Source organism: Desmodus rotundus, chromosome 1, assembly GCF_022682495.2.
Source record: "Desmodus rotundus isolate HL8 chromosome 1, HLdesRot8A.1, whole genome shotgun sequence".
In the NCBI taxonomy this organism is placed as follows: Eukaryota; Metazoa; Chordata; class Mammalia; order Chiroptera; family Phyllostomidae; genus Desmodus; species Desmodus rotundus.
In genome coordinates, this window is record NC_071387.1 from 150,874,814 (window position 1) to 150,894,999 (window position 20,186).

Sequence of the window (20,186 nt, forward strand, 5' to 3'; positions counted from 1 at the left end):
AGTAAAGAATTATCTTTTGAAAATACACTTTAATATAATAATCATAACCATCAGTTATAATTTATGTGTACATTTTAAAAATTTAAGGGAAATATTTCCTTTTCTGGAAATGTTTTCACCTTTCTGGTGAGAGGAAAGATACGGCCCATGTGTGATGCACAGGTGTGTTGAGATTTGTCCCCCCAGGAACTTGAGTCTATAGTTACCATGTCATTCTGTCCACAATTCGTTTCTTGGGTCCCTTAACCATTACTTATGCTTTTGGTGTCTATCTGGGTTATAAACATCAAGTAATTCAGTAAAATATACAATTTTCAAAATTTACTGTCACATTTTAAAAAGTCCTAATGGTACAGTAATATCATAATATCATTTTAAATATTAGAGAAAGTATGTTAGAAGTAATTTGATCTGTAGGCCTCTGTTTAGAAATTAAAACAGTGAGGCAGAATGACTTTCTAAGGCTCAGAAGCACTCCGCACAGTTTTATTTTCTCTGCCATTTGAATACCCCGTAGACTTGGCTGAGGTTTATCAAGAAGGCTGCAAGTGGCCCATGCTGCCGTTCCCAACACTAGCGACTTAGGGTAAAGCTCCTAACTCGTCTGGTCTGTCAAATGTAAGGTGTTTGTGTTACCAGCTGGCTCAGATTCCCAGTTATACTATGGTTCAGTTAAATCCTAGCAGGCAGATGACTTTCTAGTTTTCACTATTAAAATATGCATTACCTGAAGATCTTAGTCAATAATTAACTTTCTGAGTTTTTTAAGGTATTGATATCATTTACACCATGATATGTTTTGAGCATTTACTGGATGCTAAGCAGTGTTTAAATCCTTACAATGTTTCAGCTGTTTAATTCTCACAAAGTCTCGGGTAGATACTAATATTGCCCCCGTTATACAGAGGAAGAAACCGAAGGGAAAATATGTGTGGTACCAAAAGTTTACAGGACTAGTGAGCCTCAGGAGTAGAATCTGTCTTTTAACTATCATATGACTTAACATGCTCTTAATTTAGCAGCCGCTGCCACAGACCCAGAAAATCTCAATGATCTGTCCAGGATTGTAAGAGTCTGGTCAGGGGGTGTGGGAGAGTCACACTTTATATCCAATGCTAGTTATTTACAATACTGATGCTCTTAGAATGGCTCATTCTGCCCACCTAGGTGATTTCTTAATCTAATAGTTGTCTCACAATTAAAAAAATCATGTCTATACTTAGAGAAGTAGGTATTTTTAAAAAGATAATAGAAATAGACACCGGAAAATTTTTTTGAAATAGCTTTTTGATTTCTGTGGTTAGTGCTCAGTGTTAAGCCAATCTTTTCTACATGTGTTGCTAGCAGTGCTTTTATTCGTAATGTGAAATTTCCGAGGCTCTCTTGTATAGAGTTGGTGCTTTCATCTGCCTATTATGCTTGTTTCATTGTGTCATCCAAGTGAGATTTTTTAGAAAGTCCCTAATATTAAGTAGTGATTCATTCTTTATTATCAAGGCAGACAGACTGGCTATTTCTGACAATGTAGTGAAACTCATTTTGCTGCCTCTTTTTTAAAACTGTATTTTGTTCAACTCACACTCATTTCACTAAAGGAGAAAAATTAAAATTGCCTCATTGACAGTGCAATGATATCAGTTTTTCCTTCACAGAAATTAAACAAAATAAAACTCTTCTTTGTGACTTTCCAGGGCTCACTCGTACTTTTATAAAAATGCCTAACAAGTTTCAAGGTTTTCTTTTCAAGATAAATCTTTTGTTTTGAAGCATTTCGTTTTGTGTTTTTTGAAGTGGAGTATGGATAAGAGAGTCCATTTAATGAAATTTAGAGTTGACTCATCTTTTTTTCTCTCTTCTCTCTCCTCCAGCTCTTTCTCTTTGTTGTCTGGAACTTTGAGCTCTACATGATACCACTGGTTTTGTTGTTACTATTGACATGGAACTACTTCTTGATAATATCAGGGAAAGATAACAGGCAACGTGATACAGTAAGTCTCTCTTTTCTTGTTTGTCTGTGTGTTTGTTCTTATGTCTAGTCCCTCTGACAAGATCAACATTGAATTTGGTTTTCCACACCAGAAATTCTGTCTATAAAATTCAGGTTCGGAGAAAAGTTTAATCAGTTCAAAACTAACATCTCCGTGGTTCTAACACAGTAGAAAGTATTTGTTATTTCTGACATTACTCATCTTGGTAGCAACTAAAATTGGGAGAACATCAAAGTACGAACTACAATTTTTAATTATAAATGGTTTATTCCAAATGATTGTTTCTTTCATTGTCTTTATTTGTATTTTGACTTAATGAATTCTGAATTAAAACATAATATCACAAAATTATTAATGACCAGACCGAATGCAATGTATTTTATTTAAGACCTTTCTCTGTGGGCTATCATTAGATCAAAGGTAGGATTGATGATGGTTGCTGGCCTGAAAAAGTGTGTAAAGTACCTTAATTCAATAAACATTCAACAAACTACAGCAAATATTCTTCTCTGTGTCAGGGGTGTATTAGGATACCTGCTCCAGGATAAAGAGCTTCCATTTAACCTAGGGGAAGTTATACGGAACCCTTGCTCTCTCTGGCATTTCTGAAAGTTTTTAGGATGTATGAGACCACCTTCTGTCTCTCTAAAAGAGGGGTAGACTGAGAGGCAGTAGCTAGCCAGAGAACAGTCACACTTTTTGTTCTTCTACCAACCTTGATTCCTCTTAGATTATCTCAACAACTCTACCCTTAGCAAACATCCAACTTCAGAAAGCTTTCTCATCTATAAATAAGTGGGAGGGGGGTTACTTCTCCAGATAGGACATTTGCAATTTGATAACTCTATAGGCAGCTGTTGACAAGAATTTAAAGTTTTGTCAAACATGAGAAACCTTGGCAGTTATATGTCCCCATCAGATTGTATGGAATTTTTTTTTTTTGCTTGCCATTAAAGGTCTTCATTTGATTTATAATCAGGACTTTTTGCCATAATAATGCAGAAACAATTATTTGATCATCAGCTTAATAACTTTTACATAATACTTTGTTATAATAGTTAACACCATAATAGTTGTACAAGACATACCTGTGACATAAAAGAATTTCCCTTTTAAATAACACTAGCAGAATACACTGCAAATGGTAAGACAAACAAAATACACTCTTAATAATTGGCTTTATCATGAAAATAAAAGAAAAATCCTGATGTACAACTATCGAGTATGTGGCGAAGTTGCCAACAAACCCTCCTGTCTCGCTCGCTGGACCATAAATTGAGGCGGGGCACTCTGCTTGCCTTTGTCCTTGCCACTGTCTCTAGCACACACTTTGCAAATTAGAGATGTTCAAAACATTTTTTGTAAGGTTTAACAAGCTAAATGTGAGATTGCGAATAGGAGGTTTTAGTGGTCAGACAGCATCAACACATAAGAAGTTATTATTGTTGGCAAGGATTTCATGGCTGTGTTTTTAAATTGCACACTGAGAGACAAGCCCAAATGCCATACGCATTAGTGTCGTGGGGACTCATAGGTGCTTGTGTCAATTAATACAAGACGTTTTCCTTAAGAAAATAGGACTCTCTCAGACAATTGCTTTTTTGTGCCATTTATTTCAGGGAGATTTTTGAGAGATAAGAATATCTGCTTTTCATTCAGTTGCCTTGAGACAAATTTGCAAATAAGATTATTTGCAAATAGCAAAAAGTGGTAATTTAGTTTCAGATTTCTAATCCTATAAGGGTGCTTATCTTCAATATTTAGTCATTGGTTTGAGTATTCTTAGTGAAAAATTTTGAAACTATAGACTTGTTATCTTCTTCAGAATATGCCTGCTTTAACTGAAAAGGTTCACTTCTAGAGGGGAAATAATATATAATGTATTCCCTTGTACTTAATATTCTCTAACAGTTTTTATAAACCTATTGAAAACTTACATATTATGTAATTTTTTCTACTTCCTTTTTTTCCAAAAAATATAACTTCAAAATAGTATTTGCCAAATCCAAAGGGGGAGTCTGTTAGAGAGGGCTTTTAGGCGCCTCTGTAACAGATACCCCCTTTAAGCTGTGGACATTTTATTCCCAGCACAGCCCTCTGTGAAACACTGCGTAGTCTAACTTCCATGGAATGCCAGCTATACTCTCTAACTCCCAGTAATTGCCTTTTCTTTGCCCAAAACACACATAGCCACATAGTCTGTTCTTTCGAGACACCAGAGCGGCAATCACAACGTTTTATTCAGCTTCTCATTCACTGGCTCAGTTGAGACCTTATGTAACTCTTAAATCCAATTTGTCTAATTGTGTTTTCTGCCATACCCAGCTGTGCATTTGAACTGGTTGCTCCTTTTGAAAAGAAAGCTGGTTTATGCTGTTATACTTTGCTGGTTACAAATTATATATGTATATATATATATGTGTGTGTGTATATATATATATATCTCACACATTTTATACATATATATTCCCACACACACGCACACATAAATTAAAGGAAAGCGTTCGTAGGAGCTACCACGCTGTGTTGAAGTGACTACTGCACAGTGCATAGCACTAGAAGAATAGTGTTTTGCCCTAAGTCCGTATTGGTATTCACAAAACAATGCAGAATTTTTTCTGCTTGTGTGAAAACTTTAGGGAATGTCTGAAGTGCTTTAATCATGCTGTTGGCTGATTCCAAGCTATGAAACTTTCTGTTTAGGGGGTAGGGAGGGGTGTGGGTAGAGAGAGAAAGAGAATATGAATTATGAATAAATGAATATAAATGAATTTTCTGTCATGAAAAACAAAATCTCATCTGTACATTCAGCTGAGAAAATTCAATTAGGATGAAAATTATAAAAAAAAATAAATCAAAATGACCTTCGGGTTTGTATAGCAAGAGAGGGAAATATTGCTTATGTAAGGAGTTAAAAGAGAAAAGAAAATAAACACTGTGAAAGATGAAAAGTGCATAGATGGGTGAAAATTCTGTCTTCAACATATTGATAGTTGAGATTAATACTAAAATAGGAAAGGATTTCTTTGTGTGTTTATTGTTTACTTAGGAGATCATTTCCTTTCTTGGAGACTTAAGATCACAGGAGCTGAAACCCCCTATCTTTTTCCCACCATGGTGCCTGTTCTAGTTAATGAGAAAAATGACATGTGATCCTTGCTGAGCACCTTTTGCTTCCCTTAATGAGCTGAGACAGTGGAGGGCAGAATAAGGAAACAGTCGTTCCCGAGGCTAGTGCTGTAGACTCTGAGGGCCGTGAGAAAGAGGCCTGGTTAGGACCGGTATTTCACCTCTTGTGTTTCCTAGCAGGCCCTGTTAAAAATGCGCAGCCCTAGATCTGAATCCGCGTGTGTTCGATCATGACATTAAAGTCTCCCGCGTGAGAATTGTCAGGCTTTTCCCGAGAAAACTGTTAAAAACTGCTGCATTCGGAAATGTCCGTGGCATGAAGGGGATGTAAGATGGGAATGTGTCTCGATTTGAGCTATCACTGCAAAACCTGGGGGAAACTGCCCCCTGCACCACCCGGGAGGCTTGTGCCACTTTTCACATCGCAGTTACTGGGGACTGAAACTTTGTACGTTGGAGAGCAGAGGCCAGGAAGTGGCCTTTACTGTGGTCTTTACTTACTACTGACCTCTCATGACACCTTGGGCACCGCACCATGTTAAGCACTTTTTTTCATGTCATTTAGTCCTCCCCCAGGAGAGAGAAGCTGATTGTTCAGCCCAGCCAATGGGCTGGGTGCTCCTAAGTCAAGTGACCCCTGGTCTCTTCCTTTATGACAAGCAAGGGAACATACTCGTGAGGAATAAGCATGGCTACAAGAGCCCTTCCTCAAGAGAGGAGAATCCAGTGTCAGAGAATGAAAGAAATGGGTTAGCCAAGCAGACAGTGGTCTATTGCACCTCTGTGAGACAGGGATCATTATCCCTACTTTACATCCAGGGAACAGGGCAGAGAGGTTAAATAGCTTAGCCAACAGCATGCAGTTAGAACATGGCAGAGTGGGCATTAAAACCTGTCAATCTGTCTGACGTTTGTGCGCTCTTCCCCCCTTACCACCGGTCAGTCACATTTCCTCTTAGGGCTGTGTTTTGGTACCTCCTAGGTCTCCCTGGGCACCCTTAGAGCAAATTTCTCACTTGAGTTGCAGAAAAGCCAGTAGCACTCACTCTACCTTTAAGCACACTGATGGAAGGAAAACGCTTATTTTTCTCATCCCTCCTGCCCCCACCTCCTGACCTCTCATTCAGGGAAATGGAGCAGATAATGATCAAACAAAACAACTTTTATGTGCCCGTATTCTGCTAAGCCTTTTAAAGACATCATCTTTCTTTTCTTCACCAAAACTGTATCAAAAATTATTCTACATGACTTTATCCTCATTTTACAAATGATATAATCAAAAAGGATAAATAATGAAGTCCACAGAGTAAGTGGGATGTGAGCCCAGGGCTGCTGTGCCCTGAAACTCTGGTTATTTCCATGGTGCACACTTAGGCATGGCTTTCCCAAGGGACCACTTTTTCAGTGCCCAGGTCCCTACATGGAATCCCAGGGAACCTCAAGTTCCTCACGAGGTACCCACTGACCTTGCAAGAACTAGTGCTGTTTGATCCCAGGTGACCCCATTAATTTCAAAAACTTTCATGACCTGGGGGACTACTTTCCATCCACCCCGCTGAGCATGGGAGGAGTAAGTAAAGCTCAAAATCCTTTATATTACTAGAGAAAGTCTTTAAATGTCTTTGACATACAAAAACTCTTCAACAGCATTTTTTAATTACACTTCAAAAGAACATCCATTTTTACTTTATGATATTCCTCCCACATAATCTCAGTTGCTTAATCAATGGAGGCATTAAGACTGAAGAGTAGAGTAGATCAATGAAATCACTTTCTGACTCAGGATCTGACTGTGACACAAATTGAGCCAAAGTCTGCTTGCTGAAATGCTTCAGTATAAATGCTGAAAGGTTTGTTAGCTCCCTCAAATGGCAAAAACTTTGGGGGTTCTTTTCTCTGTTCGAATATTGTTTCTCGTTGGGTCTGATCAGGCCCAGAGTCCTTCTCTCTAGGCATACAGCTTGTAAGCAGTTAATATTGTTTTCTTTTTTGAATTTAATTAAATACATTAGGATAACATTGGTTAATAACATCATACAAGTCAAGTACACAATTCTGTAATACATCTGTATGTTGCATTCCGTGCTCCGCACCCAAACTCTAGTTTTCCTCCATCACCATATTTTGACCCCCTTTACCTTCTTCCACCTCCCCTTCCCCACTGGTAACCACCATGCTGTTGTGTGTGTGTGTATAGGAGTGTTTTTGTTTGTTCATTTGTTGCTTTCTGTTTTATATCCCCCATATGAGTGAAATCATATGGTTCTTGTCCTTTTCCTCCTGACTTGTTTCACTTGTCATGCTATTCTCAAGATGCATCCATGTTGTGGCAAATGGCAATATTTGGGGTTTTTATGACTGAGTAGAATTTCATTGTATATATGTACCACATCTTTATCCAATCATCCATTAAAGGACACAAATCATCCCCAATAGCCTTGGCTATTGGGAATAATGCTGCAGTGGGCATAAGGGTACGTATAGGTTTATGAATAAGTGTTTTCAAATTTATTTGAGTAGAAACCCAGAAGAGGGATTGCTGGGTCATATGGTAGCACTATTCTTAATTTTTTTGAGGACTCTCCATACTGTTTTCCATAGAGGGTGCACCAATTTATATTCCCACCAACAATATACAAAGTGTCCCTTTTCTCAACATTCTCTCTAGTATTTGTTATATCTTGTCTTATTGATAGTAGCCGTTCTAACAGGTGTGAGGTGGAATCTAACTGGGGTTTTGATTCACAGTTCCCTTATAGCCACTGAGGTTGAGCGTCTTTTCATGTTGAGTATCTGTTGGCCATTTGGATGTCTTCTTGGGAAAGTATGTGTTCAGGTCCTCTGCCCGTTTTTTAATGAGATGGTTTGGTTTTTGTTTTTGAGTTGTATGAGTTCCTCATTATATTTTGGATATTAGCCCCCCGTCAGAGGTATCATTTGTAAATATCTTCTCCCACTGGGTTTCATTTTGTTGATGATTTATTTTGCTGCACAGAAGCACAGTTCATTCGTTTTTGCTTTTACTTCACTTACATTTGGGGTCAAGTTTACAAAAATCCCTCTGAGATTGGGGTCCGTAAGTTTAGTGCCTATATTTTCTTCTGTATATTGTATTATTTTCAGGACTTACATTCAAGTCTTCAAACCATTTTGAGTTAATGTTTGTGTATGGTGTCAGATAGCAGGGTAGTTTCACTTTTTTGCACGTGGCTTCAAATGTTCCCAGCACCATTTATTGAAGAGGCTTTCCTTTCTACGTTGTAGGTTTTGGGCTCTTTTGTCAAAAATTAGTTGCCCATGTATGTGTGGGTTTACTTCTGAACTCTCAATTCGGTTCCATTGGTCTGTGTGTCATTTTTTTCTGCCAAAGCCATACTGTTTTGATTATTGTAGCCTTGAACTCGGGGAGTGCAATACCTCTGGCTATGTTCTTTTTCTCAGGACTGCCACAGCTATTCAGGGTCTTTTGCAGTTTCATACAAATATGAGGATTTTTTGTCTTATTTCTTTGAAAAATGCCATTGGAATTTTGATGGGGATTGCACTAAATATTTATATTACTTTGGGTAATATGGCCATATTCACTATGTTAATTCTTCCAATTCATGAACATGGAATATCTTTCCATTCCTTTGTGTCTTCTTTAATTTCTTTTAACAATGTCTTGTAGTTTTCAGTGTACAGGTCTTCCCTTTCCTTTGTTAAGTTTATTCCTAAGTATTTTATCTTTTTTTCTTGCAATTGCAAATGGATGTTTTCAGTTTTAATAACATTTCATTGGTAGTATGCAAGAGCACAGATTTTTGTACATTGATTTTATATTCTGCAACTTTATTTGCTTATTGTCTCTAACAGTCTTTTGGTAGAATCTTTAGGATTTCTCTGTATAGAATTATGTCATCTGCAAATAGTGACAGTTTTACTTCTTCATTCCCAATTTAGATGCCTTCTATTTCTTTCTCTTGCCTGATTGCTCTGGCTAGGACTCCCATTATTATGCTGAATAACGATGGGCATCGTCTTATTCCTGATCTGAAAGGAAAAGCTTTCAGTTTTCACAGTTGAGTCTTATATTAGCTGAGGTTTGTCATATGTGTTGAGGTACTTACCTTCTCTACCAATTTTATGGAGTGTGTTAATCATAAATGGGTGTTGTATCTTGTCAAGCTTTTACTGCATCTATTGATGTGATTGTATAATTTTTATTTATTTTGTTAATGTGGTATATCACATTAATTGATTTGCAATGTTGAGCATTCTTGCATCCAGAAAAAACCCCACTTGATTGTGATGTATTATCTTCTTAATTTATTTTTATATTCAGTTTGTTAGTATGTTGTTGAGGATTTTTGCATCTATGCTCATCAGAGATATTGGCCCATAATTGTGTGTGTGTGTGTGTGTGTGTGTGTGTGTGTGTGTGTGTTGTCTTTGCCTGGATTGGGTATCAGGGTGATGTTAGCCTCATAAAATGAGTTAGAAACTATTCCCTCTTCTTCCATTTTTTTGAAGAAGTATAGTTATTAAATCTTCCTTGAATATGTGATAGAATTTATTAGTAAATCCATTAGGTCCTGGGCTTTTGTGTTTGGGGAGGTTTTAGAATGCTGTTTTAATTTCCTTACTGTTGACCAATCTCTTCAGGTTTTCTGGTTCTTCATGGTTCAGTCTAGGAAAGTTATATATTTCTACAAATTTGTCCATATCTCCCAGGTTGTCAATTTGGGTAGCATAGTTCATGATATTCTTTTATGATCTTTGTATTTCTGCAGTGTTCATTGCAACTTCTATTTCATTACTGATTTTGAGTCATTTCTCTTTTTTCCTTGGTGAGTCTAGCCAGAGGTTTGTCAATTTTATTCATCTTTTCAAAGATCCAGCTTTTTGTTTCATTATCTTTCTATTGTCTTTTTGTACTCTGCTTCATGTAATTCTGCTATAGTTTTCATTTCCTTCTTATTCTTCCTTTGGGCTTCATTTGTTCTTATGTTTCTAGTTCTTTAAGTTGAAATGCTAGATTATTTGAGATTTTTCTTGTTTCTTGAGGTAGGCCTGTAATGCTATAAACTCCTCCCCTCTTAGTACCACTTTCCCTGCCTCCCCCAAATTTTGATATGCCATATTGGCATTTTTGTTTGCCTCTGTGAATTTTTTAATCTCTTCTTTTTTTTATTTGACTCAACAGTTGTTCAGCAGCATATTGTTTACTCTCTAAATGCTTGTGCTTTCTTTCAGTGTTCTTCTGGTGGTTAATTTCCTGTTTCGTACCTTTATGGTCCAAAATATGCTTGGCATGGTTACAATCTTCTTAAATTTATTGAAACTTGTCTTGTGCCCCAACATATGGCCTATTCTTGAGAATTTTCCAGATGTACCTGAGAAAAATGTATATTCTATTGTTTGGGGATGAGAAGCTCTGTAAATATTATGTCCATTTTGTCTAATGTGTCATTTAGTGTATTTCCTGTTGAGTTTCTATGTGGCTGCTCTGTGCATTACTGTCAATGGGGTACCCTACTATAATTGTATGTTTCTCAGTTTCTCCTTTAGATCTGCCAAAAATTGTTTCATACATTTTGGTGCTCCCAAGTCCGGTGCATGTATGTTGATAAGTGTTATGTCTTCTTGATGAACTATCTCCTTTACCGCTATAAAGTGTCCATTCTTGTCTTTTGTTATTTTTTTTTATCTTGAAGTCTATTTTGTGTAATATAAGCATAGCTACACTTGATTTTCTTGAAGTATCATCTTCCACCCCTTCACTTTGAGTCTACAAGGGCAGACCCAGGAAAAAAAAGGAAGTATCTCTGGAGGGTGGGCCTCATGTGGTACAGGCTTCCCCCACTAGATGAGTGTTCTAGGAGCCCATCTGTATCAGTGTACCAGCTGGTGTTGTTGTGAGAGGCTACGTTCAGCTTCAGGGAATTTTTTTTGAAGACTCTTTCAACATCTTTGCCCATTGCATAATGGGTGATTTATGAGTGCACCTGCCCACTCCTTGCTGAGTGTTCAGTGGTTTTTTAAGCCAAAACAGCATTACTCCTGTGCTCCACTCTCCCTATTTATCTGATCTTGTCCTGAGCGACATTTTTTGTTTCCCTGGATGAAAAAAAGTCTTCAAAGAGAGACAATTTGCTGATGTGGAAGAGGTGAAACAAAAAATGACAGAAGCCCTGAACAGCATCAAGATCAACACGTTCAAAACTGTTTTGAGCAGTGGGAGAAAAAGCTCAATAGGTGTGTTGCATCAAATGGAGAGTACTTTGAAGGTGAGTGAAGTTTAAACATCTAAGAATAAGTACACTATTTTTTACAAATAAATCTCAGGGTTTTTTTTCGGTTCCGCCTCATACGGTTCAGCCTTTGTAGCTGAGTTGGATCTCCTAAAGGCAACATACAATTGAGTCTTGTTTTTTAGTCCATCCCACTACTCCATGCCTTTTAATTGGTGAGGGACTCCATTTACACTTAGGGTGAGTATTTGTATATGAGGACTTCCTAACGCCATTTTTACCTTTTATTTTCTAGTTGTTCCGTATCTCCATTGTTTCTTTTCCCTTATGTTTTCGTGTGTTATTTTAGTTTGGTGGTGTTCCATGATTTTTTCCTCAGTTTCATTTTTTTATGTTACATGTCTCAGATCTAGATTTTTCCTTTGTGATTACCATTATGTTATGCAAAAAAGAAGTTTCACATGTACAATAGTCCTTCTTCTCCTGATTGCATCTTGTCTCCATTCATCTCTGCAAGTTCAGTGCTTTTTCTCCTCCCCTTTCTTGTCACAAATTAAGCCTTTTTTATGCTTGTCTTTGTTTCCAAATTGCAGAAGCTATTGTATTTTTTATTGCTTTTGCCCCCAGTAACCTTTGTTATAATTGTTTAATATTTACTCCAAAATAGAGCTCTAGTTTCCTGTTACTGTCTGTCTGTCATCTTACAGTTTTAAATTCTTTTGTCTTTTTTCTTCAGGCAGAAGACTTCCTTTCAACATTTCTTGTAATTCAGGTCTTATGGTGGTAAATTTCCTCAGCTTGTTTGTCTGGAAAGCCTTTATTTCTCCTTCACATCTAAAGGATATCTTTGCTGGATATATGCTCTTAGCTGTTGATTTCTCTTTTAGTATTTTGCATATTTGATTCTACTTTCTCCTGATTTGTAATTTTTTTTGCTGCCAAATCCAATGATAATTTCATGGAATTTTCTTTATAGGTTGTAGTCTTTTTTTTTTTTTCTGGCTGCCTTAAGGATTCTTTCTTTGTCATTAACTTTTGACAATTTTAATATAATGTGTTTGGAAGAGGGTCTTTTTGTGTTGAGATAATTAGATGTTCTGTCAGCTCTTTCCATAGTTTCAGGAAGTTCTCATCGATTATTTGTTTGACTAGGCTCCCTGTTCCCTTCTCCCTCTCTTCTTCCTTGTTATATCCATTATGCTTATATTGCTCTTTCTAATGGAGTCAGCCAGTTTGCATAGACTTCTTTCAGTTTTTAAACTCTCAGTTTTGTCTTCTTCTGAGTTATTTCTAGATTTCTATCTTCAAAATCACGAATTCTTTCATCTGGCCTGCTCTGTTTCCTAAGCTCTCTAGTTCATTCTTCAACTCATTTATTGAGTTCTTCAGCTTCAGCATTTTTGTTTGGTTCTTTTTTATAGTTTCAATCTTGTTGACAGAGTGAAATGAACAAAAATCTCTTTTGTTCATTGATTTTATTCCTGAGCTCATTGAACCGCCTTTCTGAATCTTCTTGTATCTTGTTGAGTTATTTCAGACCTGCAATCTTGAATTCTCAGTCGTTTAAAACATGGTCTCCTGAGTCTTTGAGTTTGTTTCCTGGAGACTTTTTATTTTCTTTCAGAGCTACCTTGGTACCTTGGTTATTCTTGGTATTTGACGGATTATTTCTCTGCCAGGGCATTTGAGGAACTGAAATTGTATTTTTTTAAGTTCTGATTTTTGTTTTTTTAACAATTTAGCAGGATGATAAGTAGAGGTCTGTCTTTGTTTTCCAGTAGATGGTGCTGTAGAGCAAGTCTTTGTTTTCTACCAATTATGCTTTTTAATCTCTGTACCTTTTCCCCTCTTCTTCCCCTTCCCCCTCCCAGCTAACTCTCCAAATGATCTCCATACTTATGATTCTATTCCTGTTCTGGTTGTTTGCTTAGGTTCTGTTTGGGTTTTGGTTTTGGGGGCTTTTTTTTTTTTAGATTCAGTTGTTGATAGTTGTGAATTTGATAGTTGCTTTTTAATTAATGTTCATAGTTTTGATCTTCTTTTTCTCAAATAAGTCCCTTTAACATTTCATGTAACAATGGCTTGGTGATGATGAACTCCTTTAGCTTTACCTTGTCTGGGAAGCACTTTATCTGCCCTTCCATTCTAAATGATAGTTTTGCTGGATAGAGCAATCTGTGTTCACTACTGGGACTTTTAGAATCTTGGTGGAGCTATATCCCCTTGGACACTGAATATGCCCCATATTCCCAGAGGTGGGCATCCCCTCTGTGACTGGATCACCTTAGTCACAGGGTACCATCCCATGGTTGGATGTGCAGGTGGTGGGGCTCTAGGCCAGAGTTCCCAATGCTTGTTCCCTGCAACCAGAAGCCCCCGGTGATGCTATAGTGTCCGAGGTATTGTGGCAGCCTCTACCAAGTTCGTCCCTTGCAATAGATAGGGGGCAGGATGGGTGGGGGCAGGGAAGCAGGTTCCCATATCTGTGACTTTGTTCTTTTCCACTGGATATAGCTACAATGTGCACTGACCACTAAGGCTGGGATGTTGCTTCTGCTTTTTCGTGACCTGCCAAATGATTGCTGCAATCTGACTCTCTATGGCTACCAAGTTGACAGGGCCACTGTGAGTGCTGGACTGTGTCTGCTGCTCCTGTCTCTGTCCTTCCCCATCCTACCTCCCCTGCTTGTTCTGACATGCTCACCTTCAGATGTCTCAATGCATGGGTCTCTTACACATATTTGTGTGTGGAGCAGGGAATCCTCTGTTGAGTTATAGCTGTGCAATTAGCTGTAACACGAAGGAGTGGGGCGACCCAGAGGTCTTCTCACATGCCATGCTGCTGACATCACCTTAAGGATTTTATTTGCCTCCCTAAATGTTGCCATTGATAGGACAATATGAGATGGTCCACCAGACACAAGTCACTAAAGAAATATCTGATGGTTTGACCTGAGTTCCTGTAAATCAAACTTCTTATTTTCTCAGCCAGTGTTCCTAGTTGCAAAGAAATCCATGATGAAATATTTGAGTAAATGAACTTGAATAAGTGAAATATTCCTAACAGGACCTAAAGAGACTGGCCTAAGCTGAGCTGAGAGGAAAGGACTCCGTATGTAAAGTGCCTTGATGTACATACAGTCAGACCCTCGTTCTTCACCAGGGCTTTGTCATCCACAGAAAGTGCCATAGACCACAGCCTCCTGTGTTTGCATCTCAGTACCAAAAAAGACCACATCCTTGCTCTTAACAGAAGCAGCACTGAGTCATGCAGCCTGTAAACACATCTAAAAATGGATGATCACTCTTTTCTCTTTCCTGCTTATTTCAACAGCAATTTTCTCATTTTTTTTCAGAAGGTCACCAGCTTGCAAAAAAATGTAAGGAGGACCATGAAAAGAATAAGACCTTTAGTTTTCCAACAAATTCACTAGCATAAAGAAGTAGACACCAACAGCCAATCAGATGTCAGTAGAAAAGTCCATCCCCTGTGACCCCTTTCAAAGCTGTTCACCGACTGCTTAGCTATGCCAGCTGCTCAGTGTACAGATGGGTCTCCCCACACACTGCTGACCACCGCCTCGTCTGTCTCTAGACACGGACCAACAGGCTTTCCATATTTTATCCATTCTACACCACCACCGTGCCACCATCTCCTTCCTCTCAGTGAATGACCGGGCCTTCTACCTTTCTAAATTCCCTCAAATTCCAGTCCCTGAAGCTCCTGAATTTGTATCCAAGATAGGGTTGCCTATAAACCTAATTTTAGGAAATAAAAATACAGACTCCCAGTTAAATTGGAATTTCAGATAAACAATGGGATATTTGTATTAAAATAATAGTCATTCATTATTTACCTGAAATTCCAATTTAACTGGATGTCCTATATTTTTCTGGCAACTTTACCCCAAATTGCTCCTGGTATTCTTACCTAAAGACTTATAGGAAGATGATAGTTCTGAAATAAAATTCTACCTCCCTCTGCCACTTTGGTCTTTCCACAACAGCTTCAAGCGTGGCATAGAAGATTCCCTATAAGCAAGCTCCATCCAAACCATAGCCTCAGCTTTACCTCACCTGTATCCTGGCAGGATTGTTTGTATGTGTGTTTTGTTTTTTGTTTGTTTGTTTGTTTCTGAGTGCAGAATATTTAATGAGTAAAATGCAGAGGTAGTAGGAAGATGGGGAGAGCCACAGAAATGAAGCAGACAATGTCCATGTTATTTTGTCATCCCTTTTACCTGAAAGCAACCATTCACCACTTGGGAGAGCATGAATCCAAGACTCAGATAGGTTATGTCACTCGCAAAGGCTCACACAGCACAGTGTGACCTGAACCCAGTTCTGACTGGCTCCCAGGAGAATCCTCCAAATCACCTATTCCACAGGCTCCAGGAAGGCAAAGACTTGGTCAGTATGACACAGTAGGAAGTAGGGAAGGAAGGATAGATAGGGAACTGAGGCCTAGGATAAGGTGGTAACCTCTAAAGAGACAGTGATTGAGACAGACATGGCGGCCTAGGGAAGGGCAGCGCACCCTGGCTCTTGAACTTGGTGGAGGTGCATGTGCTATACCAGTTGCGAGGAGTCCTGGAAGCCAAGTGGGCACTAGGGATGGACAGTGCAGCCACTGGGTCTGTCAAAGACAGGGCACACTTCTTTATGAGGGCTCAGCTATCCTGGCTCCTCCTTGACCTGCACTGTGAACTTTTAGGGGACCGTGTTGGCTTCCATGGGCAGGTGTTAGCTTCCGTTAGCCATGGGGTTTAAGGCCCCACTACAGGGGAAGAGGTAAAGGAAAGGCCTTCTGTCATTGAAAAAAAGGAGAATTTTGAGGAATGGTGGTGGGTTCGTGGCCTCAGGAAAGGAGGACCAAGGTGGCTGGGGCGGCCGCAGCAGTATCCAGAACAGAATACCTATGTTTGTGGTTCCCCAAATAGTGAATACACTCTCTGTATGCATTCTACTCTGTTCTTTAAAAATACAGTATTTATGAATACAATGTAGACTGCTTGCTTGGCGTGCATATTTTGTTATTACAAAAATTAAATCACATTAAACACTCTTAACATACCTACATTTTATATTCAGCAACATATATGAAGTATCCCTCATATCACTGGAAAACCACACGATTATTAATGGCTACGTAGTTTTCACCCCATGAGTGCTTTTTCTTAAACACTCATCTCGGGAATGTTTGTTTTCAATGTGTTTGCCACCTCAACTACTGCTGCAAAGATAATCCTAAGCACATTTTTGAGCAGGTCTCCAGTAATGTCCTCTGATAAAGTCCTTGAAGAAAATTTTGGGGTCAGAGAATAGGCATTTTGAGTACTTTTGCCACCCAGTAAGGCTTTAATATTTTACACACATATGCCTGGAGAATCACCAGCTGTCTTTATCACTTCCTCCGGGGAGCCACTCCTGACCTCTCTCACACTCACTCCCTGCCACCAGCACACTGCCGCCAATGCTCTCGCTAAGAGGTTAAGTGAACTCACCCCCTGAGATCCCACATCCCACTACTGTGTTCTGATAATCAGCTCATTGTTAGTCTTCCCCACCAGCCTGAGGTTGTTCTGGTGATTATATCTTCCATTTCTGTATGTAATTCCAGCACAGAGCAATATGTCTCAGACAGAGCAGCATAATAGTTGCTCAAAAAATGTTTGATGAGTGAGTAAATATTTTAGTCTGATCTTTTTTTACAAATAAAAAATGGTCTAAGTTTCATGCATAATTATTTCCATTCCACAAAAATTGATTGAGCATTTACAGTCACTGTGCTAGCTGTTGTTCAAAACTGATTAAGCCCTGGTCCTTGCCCATCACAGGTTGTAGCGAGGGAAACAAACAACAAAATTGAATACAGGACTAGAATAGGTGCAGTGTTGGGGGTCTGTGTGTAATATGCAGAGTGTGCAGCCAAAAGCCACTTAGATCATCCTGCGTATGTGTGTGTGTGCTGCACATATAAAGAAAAGGGATCACCGATCTGTCCCCAACTCTCATTCCACACTTCAGTCTGTCCCTCTCACCCAGTACCTAACTCCATGGTAGCCTTTAATACGTCTTCAGTATATTGGCTGTTATTTTACTCCAGTCTCAAACTGCAGCTAAACTTTAAATTGAAAAGACAAAATCGTAGAATGGTAGATGATGAGTGTTACCTGTACATGACATGTCAGTTTAGATAGAGAAAGATCTGAAGATAAACACTTCTGTTTTTAAAAGTCAATGTACTAAAGATTTTCCTCATGGGAGTATAAACTTCTTGCTTTATGACTATTAAGACTCAGGAAAGAGAATTAGAATTTAAAGTCAGTGGGAGCTGTCATAGAAGATGCTTATAGTTAATCTTATACTTTTGTGCACCTTCCCCGCATCTTCCTGAGTCCCGCCCACCTTGCCCAGGCTCTCTGAAGATCCATGTGAGAAGGCAATGAGGTAAAGAGATGCCCTTCATTCTTTCAGACAGTTTCTGCCCTGAAACCCAACTTCTTTCCCACCCAACAGATTATCCTGGCATCCTTGAAGGAAATCTTTAGATCTCGCCCCATAAATGGCTGATTGTCTCTTATTTAAATCCCAGTTGGCCCCTGGAGCCCCAGGAACTCCTTGGAAAATCAGCTTCTTAAACTCCCCTCAAAGCCTCCCATGGATCCAAAGAATTCACCATCGAGATGGTTCTCTAATGTGTCCAAAACAAGCATTTATCCATGCGTTAACCAAAATTTTTTATTGTCTCTGTTCTTCCCAAAGATCTGCCCCTACAATCTTGTCCATTCTATAATTAAAGAGCGAGACTTAGGAAAGAAGAGAAAAAAGGATACCTACAGTTTTGGTCTCAGTTCTCAAGGTGGACGTGTTCTACTACCTATTTCTAGTGATGTCCTGTTCTCTCTTTCTAAATGATTTTGCATGCTACTCTTTGTAGGTAGCCACAACTCTTTGAAACTCTGTGGTTAGGGAGGTAGGAAGTGGGGCCAACAGAAGCACCTTCAGGTTGACTCATGACCCCATGACTGGTTTGCCTAACTGCTGTTGATCACCACACCCTGTGTAATGAGTAGTGTTGGCACCTGGTTTCATACGATATTTGTGTAGAATTATTGCCCTGGGTTCAGAAAGGTGTCAGGAAACGGCAAGACCTCCATTAATACGTTAAAACTGCAAACCAAATGATATGTCTTTATGTGTGTGTGGAAAATGTTTATAAATCAGAACTATCATCAGGAGTCCAATAATCCTGAGAGTTTTGTATTCATAATTTGTTTAAGTGTTGCATGAGGCACAGGTATCAAGAGCATGCAGCTTGAAAGCCTTCCCCCGCCCCCCCGCCGGCCCTGTGTGTAGCACTGGAACCGCGTGCGCAGGCAACCCAACTTAAACAGGCCTTCAAAGACATTCTCTGTCATCTGTTTCGGAATTTACTTCAGCATTCAAGAAAAATAAAATAACCGTTATACCATATCACTTATTTTAAAAATAGTCAAGTATTCTGGTAGCATGTTTAAATGAAAGGCCATTCACCAAAACAAAGTTTCCAAATGAGTTACACTCCTGTGGCCAGAGCAAAAGCATATTTAAAAGGAATGTTGCCACCACCCCTTTCCAGGCGGTAGAGGTTAAGAGACCAAACTGAAACTAGAAAGACCTGGGATTAAATTCCGCACGTTCCATCTGTTAGCCATACAAATGTATTCATTCCCCTAAGCCTCAGCCTTCTCTCCAGTTAAAAAGCTGGTAACGCCCACCCGGCTGAGGTCTTGTGAGGGTTAGAGCCAGTTAACATACTGTGCTAAGCATACAGTGAGTGCCCAATAAATGACCATTAAGCACACAACCCTGTATAAAACAGGACAAGCCAGTGTGGGCATAATGGGACTTTAAACATTGTATAAGTCACTACCTTTCCTGAACAGTTGTTCCCTTGAAAGCACTATTGGAGGGGATGGATTTACATGGCTATTAGTTGTTCTAGATTTTGAGTTTGTAGACAAAGACAACAATATTGCCACAGAAAAGTTTCCAGTCTGTCTATAATCCCTTTTCTATGTATCTGGAAGCCCCACAAAAAAATTTAATGTATTTTTATCAATAGAAAAAGCAAATGAAGATATTTGAGCAATATTCTACAGACTAAGGGTTCTTGGTAACTAAATTTTACTACTATAAGTGGTAAAAACTATAAGGAACATTATAAGTGTATGCCATTTTACAGATCATATCCATAGATATGTGAAAAATATTTCTCATGATTATTGTTATACAAATCTCCACCATGCACAATGCATAGAGGCTGGTGGCACTATGAGCCAAGAACAGGGCGTTTCCCCGAAGCCACCACTGAGTCCAAGACAAAATACTTCGTCCTAAAAGCCTCACTCTGGATGTCGACTGTGAGAAGGTAAAAGGTAAACCCACACTAGCATACCAGGCCGGGGCACGGGGACTAATTTTAATAAATCAGAATAGAACATGAAAATGTCAACTTAATCAAGCATTTAAATTTTATTAATCAAGCCTAATTTTTATGAGTACAAATAATCACTGAAGCTGGACAAATTTGTTCTCGATTGCGTCAGAAACATAATTTTAATATTTAATGGACTGATGAATTTAAATGGAGAATTATCTTTATGAAACATGCTCTTCATAATTTGCCATTAAATGAGAAATGAAAAAATCAACATAAATCTTACATAAAGGTTATTTAACTAAGTGTTGGTACTATAAATATTATAAATGCATTGTGCACTAATTTAGCAAGCACACAGTACACTGCATAAAGCCCAAATGATAAGTGGACCAGGCCAGCGTTTCCTAGAAC

At 38.7% G+C, this 20,186-nt stretch overlaps 1 protein-coding gene across 14 annotated transcripts in view; it reads left to right on the forward strand.

Annotated features, from left to right (window-relative positions):
- MCTP1 (multiple C2 and transmembrane domain containing 1) overlaps positions 1-20,186 on the forward strand; it is a 458,878-nt gene that overhangs the window by 367,081 nt on the left and 71,611 nt on the right. For 11 of the 14 annotated variants that reach the window (XM_053911814.2, XM_053911815.2, XM_053911844.2 and 8 more), the window contains one exon: positions 1,869-1,988. The exons of the other annotated variants lie outside the window; for them this stretch is intronic. In XM_053911814.2, the coding sequence (XP_053767789.1) occupies positions 1,869-1,988 (120 nt within the window). The remainder of the gene's footprint in view (positions 1-1,868; positions 1,989-20,186) is intronic. 14 annotated transcript variants of the gene reach the window in all.